The 16824-nt window shown below is 34.3% G+C and overlaps 1 protein-coding gene and 1 long non-coding RNA gene across 2 annotated transcripts in view; one reads left to right on the top strand and one right to left on the bottom strand.

Moving 5' to 3' along the window:
• Window positions 1-2234: 2234 nt before the first annotated feature.
• The window catches only part of LOC125767023 (proton-associated sugar transporter A-like), a 36830-nt gene continuing 22240 nt past the window's right edge, over window positions 2235-16824 (top strand). The window contains exon 1 of the mRNA XM_049433245.1: window positions 2235-2950. Coding sequence (XP_049289202.1) covers window positions 2799-2950 — 152 coding nt within the window. The 5' untranslated portion in view covers window positions 2235-2798. The remainder of the gene's footprint in view (window positions 2951-16824) is intronic.
• LOC125767120 (uncharacterized) overlaps window positions 3025-16824 on the bottom strand; it is a 33196-nt gene continuing 19396 nt past the window's right edge. The window contains exons 3-4 of the long non-coding RNA XR_007418738.1: window positions 11567-16233; window positions 3025-5684 (exon numbers count right to left, since the gene is read on the bottom strand). This is a non-coding gene — a long non-coding RNA (uncharacterized LOC125767120). The remainder of the gene's footprint in view (window positions 5685-11566; window positions 16234-16824) is intronic.

Here is a 16824-nt window from a genome sequence, read left to right as displayed (position 1 = left end):
GTCTGGCCGCTTGCATTTGATGTTTTGCGCTCGATGCGATAATTTATAACTTGCTGTTTTATTGTAAAGAATGATATTTTTCTGCACTTTGGTATGGATTAAGGATGATTATCAATCGATGTTTGTTCCTATTGTATGCTGGCTGAGAAAATCAGGGAAAAAACCTTGCTAAACATTTATTCCTTATCACTTACTCGTAAAACCAGATTTGAAAGATCGGGTTATAGTTAGTTTATCCAAAGTACTGCTGCGCATGTTAGTAACTAGCCAGAAAAGCCGCTCTAAAACGTGTTTGAAAATTACCGTTCATTCATGTCAATTAGTTTTTTCTGCCCTCGCTCTGCGCGTGGTGCGTGTTGACGAATTGATTCTGATCACACCGATTAATCGAAACGATCGTACCACATAGTGACCTTCCGTTTATGCCAGAAGTAACAACAGGTTACTCACCGTTTGGTGAACGTACACATTCGCATCAACATATATCTGACTGTGAGTGTGCAGAGTGGCAGTGGAGTCAAAAAAATAAAACATAAACAGCTGTATCTGGGAGGGCGCAGCAACTAATCTTCAAATAGACAAACACTGTCGATGACTATGAAAATTTAATGTGACCTTTACGGGGTTTTACAGTTAGCCCGACTATGATTTTGCATGGCCTTCATTCATGTATAATACGATATTCAACATCAGATCAACAGATCATCAAATCAGACATATTGAAGGGCCGTTGTTTTCGAAAGAAACCATCCTCAACTTACCAGTAGTATTTAATATGTTCACATAAATCAAAGTATGTACAATAAATTTTATGATGAAAATTAAAGGAGTACAAGTAACTGTCGGAAATAAGATAATATATCTAGCTTAAGAAAATATAACAAGCTCAGGTAAAAAAACGGTTTTAATAAAGAAAAAGACACATTAAAGAAGCTGTGCAGTGTAAGCTAGAAAAAATGGACTTTTTAAAGTCTTCCACATAACAGTATCGGGTCAAAAGTATACATATACTAAGCATGTTGGTAACTTGAATGACAGTGGTAAGCCTTTAACACATTTTTAACAGTTAATAGGCTTATCATTTGAATATTTTTAATACATTAAAAATCGTTACATAACATTTTACAATTCCTTAAATTTAATATAATATAATATAATATATGATATAATATATAATATAATCCCAGACACTGTTACTATGATGACCGAACAAGCTCTTTACCATTGCATAGATATCTCCCTCTGGAAACAAAAGCACTTGAATTTTATCCTCTGGATCGTTTTTTTTTTCGAGTTGCTGCTTTTGCTGAGCAGATTGTATGATAAAGATATATTGAAGGAATTATAGCAGTAAACATTAAATTAAGCTTTAAAGAACTGTAAACATTTTTTTTAATCAGCAATTTTGAGCTATAAACTGAATATTGAAAAACTTTGCTTGTTTCTAAGTGAATTGAAATGATCGTTTCTATGCGAGATCGTTCAAAACACTTGGAACTTTATGGTTTTCAAATACGCTTCAGCTCATGTTATTGAACGATCGTATTTCATATTAATTTCTCAATTCTATTCATTAGAACGATCGTGTTATTTAAATGATTCTAGAATAGAATCACCTGGTTGTCTATTCCTGAGTTTATCTATGCGTCATAATTGCATATTACCGACCAGTAATCTATTGCCGATTCAAATTAACATTACGCATGGTTAAGTTGTACATCCCTTCGAGCACTTTCCATCAATCACGTAATCAGCTGGATCAGGTATTGCCTATTTTCACATTGAACCCGAAAGAAAAGGGCTGATGTATTCTCATCTATCATCAAACATCAATCGAAATAGATCCTGTAATCGAGTGTCCTGTACGAAGCGATGTAGTCACTCGTGCGATACACACACACAAAAACAAAACCGGCACCATAAACGGCTGATACTGCTGCGTAACTTCGATGTGAACTGACCTTTAATGGTACAGGAATATCGTACCGATGGACCACGATTAGAGAGCCTGCAAATACAATGCAGCCCTATTTAGGATAATAAAGTGAGACCGTAAAATTCCGCCTTATCAGTCGTTATTCGGTACGATACTTTCTTCCAATTGTGATCACCTACCCACTCAAGGACGTTCAGGGCGGCGGGAGATTGGTTGAAATTCCCCCGCCCCGGTAATCTTCTATCGTGATGGTGGTGGTGGTTAACAGCCGGTTTGTACAGGTACTAGCAACGCCGGTATAAAAACACGATCGCGACCGGCGACACGGTTTAGTTGCGTTCACGTTGTCGTGTCTCACTGAAGCAGTTTTTAGGCAAAGTTTTAATTCGCTGCATTCGTGTGACGAAAAGAACGCCCATTCGTCCGTTCAGAATCGGGCTCTAACGTCATAGAGCCGTTTGTGAATGTTTTGCTTGTGAAGCTGTCGTGTGGAATGTGTGGAGGAATACCTTTTCTTCAGGATCGACGCGTTTTCAACACGAAAAGGTTGTGAGTGTGCCGTTAGCTATATCGCGATCGTTGCAAGAGTTCAATTCAAAGCCAAAGTGCAAGATGTATTCCACCGTGTCGGTATTCTCCGGTAATGGGTGACGGTTTGCCATCTGTACAGCTCTGAAGTAAATACCCCAAATAGTGCTCCAAAAGTGTAATAATAGAGTGATAAAAAAAAGAAAAAATCTGTTGGAATTATACTATCATCAGCGCATCTTTTGAACAAGCTTGGACAAGCTTTATTAGTGATAGTAATCCAGCTGATTTGCCCATTTCCACAATTGTGCACCGTGATTGTGCTACTTACGCAATGGCGGACACGATGGAGCAGCCCAAAACGGAAGTCGCGGTGTACGCGAATGGCAACTCCGTACCAAGCGACAAGGAGATAATGGACAGCATGTTGCAAGTGCGCTTTCTGCATGCCAAAAAGCAAGATCGCGATTATTCACATTTGTTCAGGTAATTAGATCGTATCGAGTTTAACTGTGTCTAGAAATGATGATTATGATGATGGACTCTCTGTGTCACCTGGCAAGCTGTTTATAATTTCAACGGAAATTATCTGCTCGGTGAAGCATTTCCAAATGACGTTATCACTGTCACGGTGAATACCTTCCCGGGTGAGCTGGTTTTAGCTGGAAACCGTTGAACAGCATTACGATTTCTCAGAATTATTTATAATTTGTACGCTTTTTCTGTATATTCAGAAGTAGTTAAACATAGCATCGTTTAAAACTATTATATTTATTATAAATCAATTAACTGTCATAGAAGAGTCGAATTGTGTTATCTCGATTAATTTATCTTTTCGATCTATATAGAATTGGAAAATCATTGTTAAATATGTTACTAGTATTTATGTAACGTATTTTGATAGTAATCATGAGAAAGGTGTATGTTTGTGTACTACACCAACAGAAATTTATAGCTTAGAAGGCAGTTAACATAATTACCATGATTTCTTCCTAAAATACTACAAACAAAAGATATTCCACAACTTGTAAGCATATCGTTTCTGGAACATTGAACAATTGCAACAATACAAGAATTCAGCACAGATATAAATGGCTGACAATGGCGCACTTCCTCTCCCAGGTGTCATTGACATAATTTCCCAATACGAGTGACGTGTAGACACTTTACAATCGTTGTAAATTTAATATCTTGATGCTTTTACTTATACAGCTATGCACGTTTATAACCCAGACCGAGCCATACGATAAAGGTACTGTTGCCGGTACTAAACGAAGTGTCAATTAATAACGTATGAGCTCGTTTATACAGGTTTCGTTTATGACTTCTATCTGTCAATACTAACCAACGTGTACTAATCTGCCAATTTGGTCGGTTTATCTTTTATCGTTAGCAGATCGTAAGGTCGTCAAATCTTATCGTTACGGTTTTCGCAAACTTGTTGAGTTTTTTTGGGACAATTTTAAGGCGACCTATCACTCCACAGATGTTATTATTTTTGAGTATTTGACGTCATTATATGGAAGCCATGTTCCGGATTTGTTTACTCTCTTCTTTTAAGGATTAAAATTCACGCGATGAAGTTGTGGTTTTGTTTTTGGGGCGTTTACTTAAAACAAAAAAAAGCCCTAAACCTGTTTTTATCTCCCTATACAAGCTGCTGTCATCCCACGGTAAGCGATAATCTGTTCAGGTTATAGTCCAAATCTAAGAAACTGTTGCCAACAGGACAGATAAGTGCATCAGGCAGTTGATATGTTTTATTTCCCGTTTTCATTTGTGCTGTGTAAACTTGAAACTTGCGGTGTTAAGTTAAATTTATTTTGAAGGGGAACAAATTGCGCACTTACTCTTTTCTTTCTTTATGACATCAATCTGGTTAGTGTGGTTTTGTTTAGTTAAGGAGGTAGGGTTAACACCATAGCCGATAACCGTACAACATAGATCCGGCAAGATTACAAAGCAGTTTCAATGAATGGCTAAACAATGAGTTATTAGAATGTATAACTTTTATGTTGTTAGTAGTTGTAAACAACCACAAAAACTTTTCAAAGTTTGATTAAGTTTATGCCCTTTAATCAATAATATATCCTTATCCTGGCTCATCAAAATAACAAAGCGTAGCTGTACTTCAAACTTCTCTCTGGGTTTCTTCTTTCTTCTCTCATAGCGTATTCAATTATTATCTAAGAATAACATCTTTTTTGCGGCTGCTATGGGGTTTAGAAATGATCCGTTTTGGAAGATGATCCAAGAAGTATATATTTGTTCATCAGCATGGTGTTGTCCTCAAAGTTCAGTTCAGTGTTCAGGAATTAATCTTGATCTCTTATTAGACACATTTTATTTACCAAAGACCTTTTAAATACATTTATTAAAGACAAGAGACCACCGGTAATCGAATGTAAGAGTACATTACTAATAAAATAAAAGAGTTTAGCAACCCAATACGTTAACTCTTACGTTTTTTTGAGAAATTTTGCAAAAAAAATTATATTGAATTATTTTAATGAAAAATTGGTTCTAAAAAGTTTGTTTTCAAACAAATATTGCTTTAAATTAAAAACAGACTACAAAATTATAAAAAAATTAAAAACAGTTCCTTACCCTGTTTGAGAAAATGTAAAATTTTCCTCATTTTTGCACCAAGTTTTGGCTATAACTCGGTCGGTATCCAACGGATCGCCAATCTTTAACATGTGGTCGATAGATGGCACCAATGGCTACATTTTCTTCCTTGACGGCCATGCCCTCAGATGTATGTGCCGGAAGTTATGCGAGGAACCAAGTTCCTTACCCTGTTTGAGAAAATGTAAAATTTTCGTCATTTTTGAGCAATTCAGCAAAATTTTTAAATGTGATATATTTTATTGCGAATTTGTTGCAATAAGTTTCTTTTCACTCAAATAATGCTTTAAATTAAAAAAAGAATAAAAAATCAGAAAAAAATTTCAGAAAAATTTTCCACTCGAAAATTTCATAAGGCTTACCCCTTGCCATTTTTTGAGAAATTTTGCAAAAAAAAATAAAATTGATTTATTTTAATGCCAATCGAATGAAATAAGTTTCTTTTCACTCAAATAATGTTTTAAATAAAAAAAGAATAAAAATTTAAGAAAATTAAAAAAAAATCCAAAAACTTGAAAATTTCATAAGGCTCATTTTACGCCAAGTTTTGGCTATAACTCGGTCGGTATCCAACGGATCACCAATCTTTAACCTGTGGTCGATAGATGGCACCAATGGCTACATTTTCTTCCTTGACGGCCATGCCCTCATATGTCTGTGCCAGAAGTTATTCGAGGAACCAAGTTCCATAACCTGTTTGTGAAAATGTAAAATTTTCCTCATTTTTGAGCAATTCAGCAAAATTTTTAAATGTGATATATTTTATTGCGAATTTGTTGCAATAAGTTTCTTTTCACTCAAATAATGCTTTAAATTAGAAAAATAATAAAAAATCAGAAAAAAATTTCAAAAAAATTTTCCACTCGAAAATTTCATAAGGCTTACCCCTTGCCATTTTTTTGAGAAATTTTTCAAAGAAAATTAAATTGATTTATTTTAATGCCAATTGAATGAAATAAGTTTCTTTTCACTCAAATAATGTTTTAAATAAAAAAAGAATAAAAATTTAAGAAAATTAAAAAAATTCTAAAAATTTGAAAATTTTATAAGGCTCGTTTTTGCGCCAAGTTTTGGCTATATCTCGGTCGGTATCCAACGGATCGCCAATCTTTAACCTGTGGTCGATAGATGGCAGCAATGGCTACTTTTTCTTCCTGGACGGCCATGCCCTCAGATGTCTGTGCCAGAAGTTATTCGAGGAATCAAGTTCCATACCCTGTTTGAGAAAATGTGAAATTTTTCTCATTTTTGAGCAATTCAGCAAAATTTTTAAATGTGATATATTTTATTGCGAATTTGTTGCAATAAGTTTCTTTTCACTCAAATAATGCTTTAAATTAAAAAAATAATAAAAAATCAGAAAAGAATTTCAAAAAAAATTTCTACTCGAAAATTTCATAAGGCTTACCCCTTGCCATTTTTTTGAGAAATTTTTCAAAAAAAATTAAATTGTTTTATTTTAATGCCAATCGAATGAAATAAGTTTCTTTTCACTCAAATAATGTTTTAAATAAAAAAATTAAGAAAATTAAAAAAATTCTAAAAATTTGAAAATTTTATAAGGCTCGTTTTTGCGCCAAGTTTTGGCTATATCTCGGTCGGTATCCAAAGGATCGCCAAACTTTAACCTGTGGTCGATAGATGGTAGCAATGGCTACATTTTCTTCCTGGATGGCCATGCCCTCAGATGTCTGTGCCAGAAGTTATTCGAGGAATCAAGTTCCATACCCTGTTTGAGAAAATGTAAAATTTTCCTCATTTTTGCACCAAGTTTTGGCTATAACTCGGTCGGTATCCAACGGATCGCCAATCTTTAACCTGTGGTCGATAGATGGCATCAATGGCTACATTTTCTTCCTGGACGGCCATGCCCTCAGATGTCTGTGCCAGAAGTTATTCGAGGAATCAAGTTCCATACCCTGTTTGAGAAAATGTGAAATTTTTCTCATTTTTGAGCAATTCAGCAAAATTTTTAAATGTGATATATTTTATTGCGAATTTGTTGCAATAAGTTTCTTTTCACTCAAATAATGCTTTAAATTAAAAAAATAATAAAAAATCAGAAAAAAATTTCAAAAAAAATTTCTACTCGAAAATTTCATAAGGCTTACCCCTTGCCATTTTTTTGAGAAATTTTTCAAAAAAAATTAAATTGTTTTATTTTAATGCCAATCGAATGAAATAAGTTTCTTTTCACTCAAATAATGTTTTAAATAAAAAATTTAAAAAAATTAAAAAAATTCTAAAAATTTGAAAATTTTATAAGGCTCGTTTTTGCGCCAAGTTTTGGCTATAACTCGGTCGGTATCCAACGGATCGCCAAACTTTAACCTGTGGTCGATAGATGGCAGCAATGGCTACATTTTCTTCCTGGACGGCCATGCTCTCAGATGTCTGTGCCAGAAGTTATTCGAGGAACCAAGTTCCTTACCCTGTTTGAGAAAATGTAAAATTTTCCTCATTTTTGTACCAAGTTTTGCCTATAACTCGGTCGGTATCCAACGGATCGCCAATCTTTAACCTGTGGTCGATAGATGGCAGCAATGGCTACATTTTCTTCCTAGACGGCCATGCCCTCAGATGTCTGTGCCAGAAGTTATTCGAGGAATCAAGTTCCATACCCTGTTTGAGAAAATGTGAAATTTTCCTCATTTTTCTGCAATTAAGCAAAATTTTTAAATGTGATATATTTTATTGCGAATTTGTTGCAATTAGTTTCTTTTCACTCAAATAATGCTTTAAATTAGAAAAATAATAAAAAATCAGAAAAAAATTTCAAAACAATTTTCTACTCGAAAATTTCATAAGGCTTTCCCCTTGCCATTTTTTTGAGAAATTTTGCAAAAAAAATGAAATTGATTTATTTTAATGCCAATTGAATGAAATAAGTTTCTTTTCACTCAAATAATGTTTTAAATAAAAAAAGAGTCAAAAATTTAAGAAAATTAAAAAAATTCTAAAAATTTGAAAATTTTATAAGACTCGTTTTTGCGCCAAGTTTTTTCTATATCTCGGTCGGTATCCAAAGGATCGCCAAACTTTAACCTGTGGTCGATAGATGGCAGCAATGGCTACATTTTCTTCCTGGACGGCCATGCCCTCAGATGTCTGTGCCAGAAGTTATTCGAGGAATCAAGTTCCATACCCTGTTTGAGAAAATATAAAATTTTCCTCATTTTTGCACCAAGTTTTGGCTATAACTCGGTCGGTATCCAACGGATCGCCAATCTTTAACCTGTGGTCGATAGATGGCAGCAATGGCTACATTTTCTTCCTGGACGGCCATGCCCTCAGATGTCTGTGCCAGAAGTTATTCGAGGAATCAAGTTCCATACCCTGTTTGAGAAAATGTGAAATTTTCCTCATTTTTGAGCAATTCAGCAAAATTTTTAAATGTGATATATTTTATTGCGAATTTGTTGCAGTTAGTTTCTTTTCACTCAAATAATGCTTTAAATTAGAAAAACGAATTTAAAATCAGAAAAAAATTTCAAAAAAAATTTCTACTCGAAAATTTCATAAGGCTTACCCCTTGCCATTTTTTTGAGAAATTTTGCAAAAAAAATGAAATTGATTTATTTTAATGCCAATCGAATGAAATAAGTTTCTTTTCACTCAAATAATGTTTTAAATACAAAAAGAATAAAAAATTTAAGAAAATTAAAAAAATTCTAAAAATTTGAAAATTTTATAAGGCTTGTTTTTGCACCAAGTTTTGGCTATAACTCGGTCGGTATCCAACAGATCGCCAAACTTTAACCTGTGGTCGATAGATGGCAGCAATGGCTACATTTTCTTCCTGGACGGCCATGCCCTCAGATGTCTGTGCCAGAAGTTATTCGAGGAACCAAGTTCCTTACCCTGTTTGAGAAAATGTAAAATTTTCCTCATTTTTGCACCAAGTTTTGGCTATAACTCGGTCGGTATCCAACGGATCGCCAATCTTTAACCTGTGGTCGATAGATGGCAGCAATGGCTACATTTTCTTCCTGGACGGCCATGACCTCAGATGTCTGTGCCAGAAGTTATTCGAGGAATCAAGTTCCATACCCTGTTTGAGAAAATGTGAAATTTTCCTCATTTTTGAGCAATTCAGCAAAATTTTTAAATGTGATATATTTTATTGCGAATTTGTTGCAAAAAGTTTCTTTTCACTCAAATAATGCTTTAAATTAGAAAAATATTAAAAAATCAGAAAAAAATTTCAAAAAAATTTTCTACTCGAAAATTTCATAAGGCTTACCCCTTGCCATTTTTTTGAGAAACTTTGCAAAAAAAATTAAATTGATTTATTTTAATGCCAATCGAATGAAATAAGTTTCTTTTGACTAAAATATTGTTTTAAATAAAAAAAGAATTAAAAAATTTAAGAAAATTAAAAAAATTCTAAAAATTTGAAAATTTTATAAGGCTCGTTTTTGCGCCAAGTTTTGGCTATAATTCGGTCGGTATCCAACAGATCGCCAAACTTTAACCTGTGGTCGATAGATGGCAGCAATGGCTACATTTTCTTCCTGGACGGCCATGCCCTCAGATGTCTGTGCCAGAAGTTATTCGAGAAAGCAACTTCCTTACCCTGTTTGAGAAAATGTAAAATTTTCCTCATTTTTGCACCAAGTTTTGGCTATAACTCGGTCGGTATCCAACGGATCGCCAATCTTTAACCTGTGATCGATAGATGGCAGCAATGGCTACATTTTCTTCCTTGACGGCCATGCCCTCAGATGTCTGTGCCAGAAGTTATTCGAGGAACCAAGTTCCTTACCCTGTTTGAGAAAATGTGAAATTTTCCTCATTTTTGCATCAAGTTTTGGCTATAACTCGGTCGGTATCCAACGGATCGCCAAATTTTAACCTGTGGTCGATAGATGGCAGCAATGCCTACATTTTCTTCCTGGACGGCCATGCCCTCAGATGTCTGTGCCAGAAGTTATTCGAGGAACCAAGTTCCTTACCCTGTTTGAGAAAATGTAAAATTTTCCTCATTTTTGCACCAAGTTTTGGCTATAACTCGGTCGGTATCCAACGGATCGCCAATCTTTAACCTGTGGTCGATAGATGGCACCAATGGCTACATTTTCTTCTTGGACGGCCATGCCCTCAGATGTCTGTGCCAGAAGTTATTCGAGGAACCAAGTTCCTTACCCTGTTTGAGAAAATGTAAAATTTTCCTCATTTTTGCACCAAGTTTTGCCTATAACTCGGTCGGTATCCAACGGATCGCCAATCTTTAACCTGTGGTCGATAGATGGCACCAATGGCTACATTTTCTTCTTGGACGGCCATGCCCTCAGATGTTTGTGCCAGAAGTTATTCGAGAAAGCAAGTTCCTTACCCTGTTTGAGAAAATGTAAAATTTTCCTCATTTTTCTGCAATTCAGCAAAATTTTTAAATGTGATATATTTTATTGTGAATTTGTTGCAATAAGTTTCTTTTCACTCAAATAATGCTTTAAATTAAAAAAAGAATAAAAAATCAGAAAAAAATTTCAAAAAAATTTTCCACTCGAAAATTTCATAAAGCTTACCCCTTACGTTTTTTTTGAGAAATTTTGCAAAAAAAATGAAATTGATTTATTTTAATGCCAATTGGTTGCAATGTGTTTCTTTTCACTCAAGTAATGCTTTAAATAAAAAAAAGAGTGAAAAATAGTAAAAAATTAAAAAAAAATCAAAAAAATGAAAATTTACTAAGGCTCATTTTTGCACCAAATTTTGGCTATAACTCGGTCGGTATCCAACGGATCGCCAATCTTTAACCTGTGGTCGATAGATGGCACCAATGGCTACATTTTCTTCTTGGACGGCCATGCCCTCAGATGTCTGTGCCAGAAGTTATTCGAGGAACCAAGTTCCTTACCCTGTTTGAGAAAATGTAAAATTTTCCTCATTTTTGCACCAAGTTTTGCCTATAACTCGGTCGGTATCCAACGGATCGCCAATCTTTAACCTGTGGTCGATAGATGGCACCAGTGGCTACATTTTCTTCTTGGACGGCCATGCCCTCAGATGTCTGTGCCAGAAGTTATTCGAGAAAGCAAGTTCCTTACCCTGTTTGAGAAAATGTAAAATTTTCCTCATTTTTCTGCAATTCAGCAAAATTTTTAAATGTGATATATTTTATTGTGAATTTGTTGCAATAAGTTTCTTTTCACTCAAATAATGCTTTAAATTAAAAAAATAATAAAAAATCAGAAAAAAATTTCAAAAAAATTTTCCACTCGAAAATTTCATAAGGCTTACCCCTTACGTTTTTTTTGAGAAATTTTGCAAAAAAAATGAAATTGATTTATTTTAATGCCAATTGGTTGCAATGTGTTTCTTTTCACTCAAGTAATGCTTTAAATAAAAAAAAGTGTGAGAAATAATAAAAAAATCAAAAAAATAAAAAAAATGCAAATTTACAAAGGCTCATTTTTGCACCAAATTTTGGCTATAACTCGGTCGGTATCCAACGGATCGCCAATCTTTAACCTGTGGTCGATAGATGGCATGAATGGCTACATTTTCTTCTTGGACGGCCATGCCCTCAGATGTCTGTGCCAGAAGTTATTCGAGAAAGCAAGTTCCTTACCCTGTTTGAGAAAATGTAAAATTTTCCTCATTTTTCTGCAATTCAGCAACATTTTTAAATGTGATATATTTTATTGTGAATTTGTTGCAATAAGTTTCTTTTCACTCAAATAATGCTTTAAATTAAAAAAAATAATAAAAAATCAGAAAAAAATTTCAAAAAAATTTTCCACTCGAAAATTTCATAAGGCTTACCCCTTACGTTTTTTTTGGGAAATTTTGCAAAAAAAAATGAAATTGATTTATTTTAATGCCAATTGGTTGCAATGTGTGTCTTTTCACTCAAGTAATGCTTTAAATAAAAAAAAGAGTGAAAAATAGTAAAAAATTAAAAAAAAATAAAAAAAATGCAAATTTACTAAGGCTCATTTTTGCACCAAATTTTGCCTATAACTCGGTCGGTATCCAACGGATCGCCAATCTTTAACCTGTGGTCGATAGATGGCACCAATGGCTACATTTTCTTCTTGGACGGCCATGCCCTCAGATGTCTGTGCCAGAAGTTATTCGAGGAACCAAGTTCCTTACCCTGTTTGAGAAAATGTAAAATTTTCCTCATTTTTGCACCAAGTTTTGCCTATAACTCGGTCGGTATCCAACGGATCGCCAATCTTTAACCTGTGGTCGATAGATGGCACCAATGGCTACATTTTCTTCTTGGACGGCCATGCCCTCAGATGTCTGTGCCAGAAGTTATTCGAGAAAGCAAGTTCCTTACCCTGTTTGAGAAAATGTAAAATTTTCCTCATTTTTCTGCAATTCAGCAAAATTTTTAAATGTGATATATTTTATTGTGAATTTGTTGCAATAAGTTTCTTTTCACTCAAATAATGCTTTAAATTAAAAAAATAATAAAAAATCAGAAAAAAATTTCAAAAAAATTTTCCACTCGAAAATTTCATAAGGCTTACCCCTTACGTTTTTTTTGAGAAATTTTGCAAAAAAAATGAAATTGATTTATTTTAATGCCAATTGGTTGCAATGTGTTTCTTTTCACTCAAGTAATGCTTTAAATAAAAAAAAGTGTGAGAAATAATAAAAAAATCAAAAAAATAAAAAAAATGCAAATTTACAAAGGCTCATTTTTGCACCAAATTTTGGCTATAACTCGGTCGGTATCCAACGGATCGCCAATCTTTAACCTGTGGTCGATAGATGGCATGAATGGCTACATTTTCTTCTTGGACGGCCATGCCCTCAGATGTCTGTGCCAGAAGTTATTCGAGAAAGCAAGTTCCTTACCCTGTTTGAGAAAATGTAAAATTTTCCTCATTTTTCTGCAATTCAGCAACATTTTTAAATGTGATATATTTTATTGTGAATTTGTTGCAATAAGTTTCTTTTCACTCAAATAATGCTTTAAATTAAAAAAATAATAAAAAATCAGAAAAAAATTTCAAAAAAATTTTCCACTCGAAAATTTCATAAGGCTTACCCTTTACGTTTTTTTTGGGAAATTTTGCAAAAAAAATGAAATTGATTTATTTTAATGCCAATTGGTTGCAATGTGTGTCTTTTCACTCAAGTAATGCTTTAAATAAAAAAAAGAGTGAAAAATAGTAAAAATAAAAAAAATCAAAAAAATGAAAATTTACTAAGGCTCATTTTTGCACCAAGTTTTGCCTATAACTCGGTCGGTATCCAACGGATCGCCAATCTTTAACCTGTGGTCGATAGATGGCACCAATGGCTACATTTTCTTCTTGGACGGCCATGCCCTCAGATGTCTGTGCCAGAAGTTATTCGAGGAACCAAGTTCCTTACCCTGTTTGAGAAAATGTAAAATTTTCCTCATTTTTGCACCAAGTTTTGCCTATAACTCGGTCGGTATCCAACGGATCGCCAATCTTTAACCTGTGGTCGATAGATGGCACCAATGGCTACATTTTCTTCTTGGACGGCCATGCCCTCAGATGTCTGTGCCAGAAGTTATTCGAGGAACCAAGTTCCTTACCCTGTTTGAGAAAATGTAAAATTTTCCTCATTTTTGCACCAAGTTTTGCCTATAACTCGGTCGGTATCCAACGGATCGCCAATCTTTAACCTGTGGTCGATAGATGGCACCAATGGCTACATTTTCTTCTTGGACGGCCATGCCCTCAGATGTCTGTGCCAGAAGTTATTCGAGAAAGCAAGTTCCTTACCCTGTTTGAGAAAATGTAAAATTTTCCTCATTTTTGCACCAAGTTTTGCCTATAACTCGGTCGGTATCCAACGGATCGCCAATCTTTAACCTGTGGTCGATAGATGGCACCAATGGCTACATTTTCTTCTTGGACGGCCATGTCCTCAGATGTCTGTGCCAGAAGTTATTCGAGGAACCAAGTTCCTTACCCTGTTTGAGAAAATGTAAAATTTTCCTCATTTTTGCACCAAGTTTTGCCTATAACTCGGTCGGTATCCAACGGATCGCCAATCTTTAACCTGTGGTCGATAGATGGCACCAATGGCTACATTTTCTTCTTGGACGGCCATGCCCTCAGATGTCTGTGCCAGAAGTTATTCGAGGAACCAAGTTCCTTACCCTGTTTGAGAAAATGTAAAATTTTCCTCATTTTTGCACCAAGTTTTGCCTATAACTCGGTCGGTATCCAACGGATCGCCAATCTTTAACCTGTGGTCGATAGATGGCACCAATGGCTACATTTTCTTCTTGGACGGCCTTGCCCTCAGATGTCTGTGCCAGAAGTTATTCGAGAAAGCAAGTTCCTTACCCTGTTTGAGAAAATGTAAAATTTTCCTCATTTTTCTGCAATTCAGCAACATTTTTAAATGTGATATATTTTATTGTGAATTTGTTGCAATAAGTTTCTTTTCACTCAAATAATGCTTTAAATTAAAAAAATAATAAAAAATCAGAAAAAAAATTCAAAAAAATTTTCCACTCGAAAATTTCATAAGGCTTACCCCTTACGTTTTTTTTGGGAAATTTTGCAAAAAAAATGAAATTGATTTATTTTAATGCCAATTGGTTGCAATGTGTGTCTTTTCACTCAAGTAATGCTTTAAATAAAAAAAAGAGTGAAAAATAGTAAAAAAATAAAAAAAAATAAAAAAAATGAAAATTTACTAAGGCTCATTTTTGCACCAAGTTTTGGCTATAACTTGGTCGGTATCCAACGGATCGCCAATCTTTAACCTGTGGTCGATAGATGGCACCAATGGCTACATTTTCTTCTTGGACGGCCATGCCCTCAGATGTCAGTGCCAGAAGTTATTCGAGGAACCAAGTTCCTTACCCTGTTTGAGAAAATGTAAAATTTTCCTCATTTTTGCACCAAGTTTTGCCTATAACTCGGTCGGTATCCAACGGATCGCCAATCTTTAACCTGTGGTCGATAGATGGCACCAATGGCTACATTTTCTTCCTGGACGGCCATGCCCTCAGATGTCTGTGCCAGAAGTTATTCGAGAAAGCAAGTTCCTTACCCTGTTTGAGAAAATGTAAAATTTTCCTCATTTTTCTGCAATTCAGCAACATTTTTAAATGTGATATATTTTATTGTGAATTTGTTGCAATAAGTTTCTTTTCACTCAAATAATGCTTTAAATTAAAAAAATAATAAAAAATCAGAAAAAAATTTCAAAAAAATTTTCCACTCCAAAATTTCATAAGGCTTACCCCTTACGTTTTTTTTGAGAAATTTTGCAAAAAAAATGAAATTGATTTATTTTAATGCCAATTGGTTGCAATGTGTTTCTTTTCACTCAAGTAATGCTTTAAATAAAAAAAAGTGTGAAAAATAATAAAAAAATCAAAAAAATAAAAAAAATTCAAATTTACTAAGGCTCATTTTTGCACCAAATTTTGGCTATAACTCGGTCGGTATCCAACGGATCGCCAATCTTTAACCTGTGGTCGATAGATGGCACCAATGGCTACATTTTCTTCTTGGACGGCCATGCCCTCAGATGTCTGTGCCAGAAGTTATTCGAGAAAGCAAGTTCCTTACCCTGTTTGAGAAAATGTAAAATTTTCCTCATTTTTCTGCAATTCAGCAACATTTTTAAATGTGATATATTTTATTGTGAATTTGATGCAATAAGTTTCTTTTCACTCAAATAATGCTTTAAATTAAAAAAATAATAAAAAATCAGAAAAAAATTTCAAAAAAATTTTCCACTCGAAAATTTCATAAGGCTTACCCCTTACGTTTTTTTTGGGAAATTTTTCAAAAAAAATGAAATTGATTTATTTTAATGCCAATTGGTTGCAATGTGTGTCTTTTCACTCAAGTAATGCTTTAAATAAAAAAAAGAGTGAAAAATAGTAAAAAAATAAAAAAAAATCAAAAAAATGAAAATTTACTAAGGCTCATTTTTGCACCAAATTTTGGCTATAACTTGGTCGGTATCCAACGGATCGCCAATTTTTAACCTGTGGTCGATAGATGGCACCAATGGCTACATTTTCTTCTTGGACGGCCATGCCCTCAGATGTCTGTGCCAGAAGTTATTCGAGGAACTAAGTTCCTTACCCTGTTTGAGAAAATGTAAAATTTTCCTCATTTTTGCACCAAGTTTTGCCTATAACTCGGTCGGTATCCAACGGATTGCCAATCTTTAACCTGTGGTCGATAGATGGCAGCAATGGCTACATTTTCTTCCTGGACGGCCATGCCCTCAGATGTCTGTGCCAGAAGTTATTCGAGGAATCAAGTTCCTTACCCTGTTTGAGAAAATGTAAAATTTTCCTCATTTTTGCACCAAGTTTTGCCTATAACTCGGTCGGTATCCAACGGATCGCCAATCTTTAACCTGTGGTCGATAGATGGCACAAATGGCTACATTTTCTTCTTGGACGGCCATGCCCTCAGATGTCTGTGCCAGAAGTTATTCGAGAAAGCAAGTTCCTTACCCTGTTTGAGAAAATGTAAAATTTTCCTCATTTTTCTGCAATTCAGCAAAATTTTTAAATGTGATATATTTTATTGTGAATTTGTTGCAATAAGTTTCTTTTCACTCAAATAATGCTTTAAATTAAAAAAATAATAAAAAATCAGAAAAAAATTTCAAAAAAATTTTCCACTCCAAAATTTCATAAGGCTTACCCCTTACGTTTTTTTTGGGAAATTTTGCAAAAAAAATGAAATTGATTTATTTTAATGCCAATTGGTTGCAATGTGTGTCTTTTCACTCAAGTAATGCTTTAAATAAAA

This window comes from Anopheles funestus, chromosome 3RL, assembly GCF_943734845.2.
Source record: "Anopheles funestus chromosome 3RL, idAnoFuneDA-416_04, whole genome shotgun sequence".
Lineage (NCBI taxonomy): Eukaryota > Metazoa > Arthropoda > Insecta > Diptera > Culicidae > Anopheles > Anopheles funestus.
The sequence above is the reverse complement of the archived record's forward strand: the minus strand, read 5'-3'. Positions and strand labels throughout refer to the sequence as shown.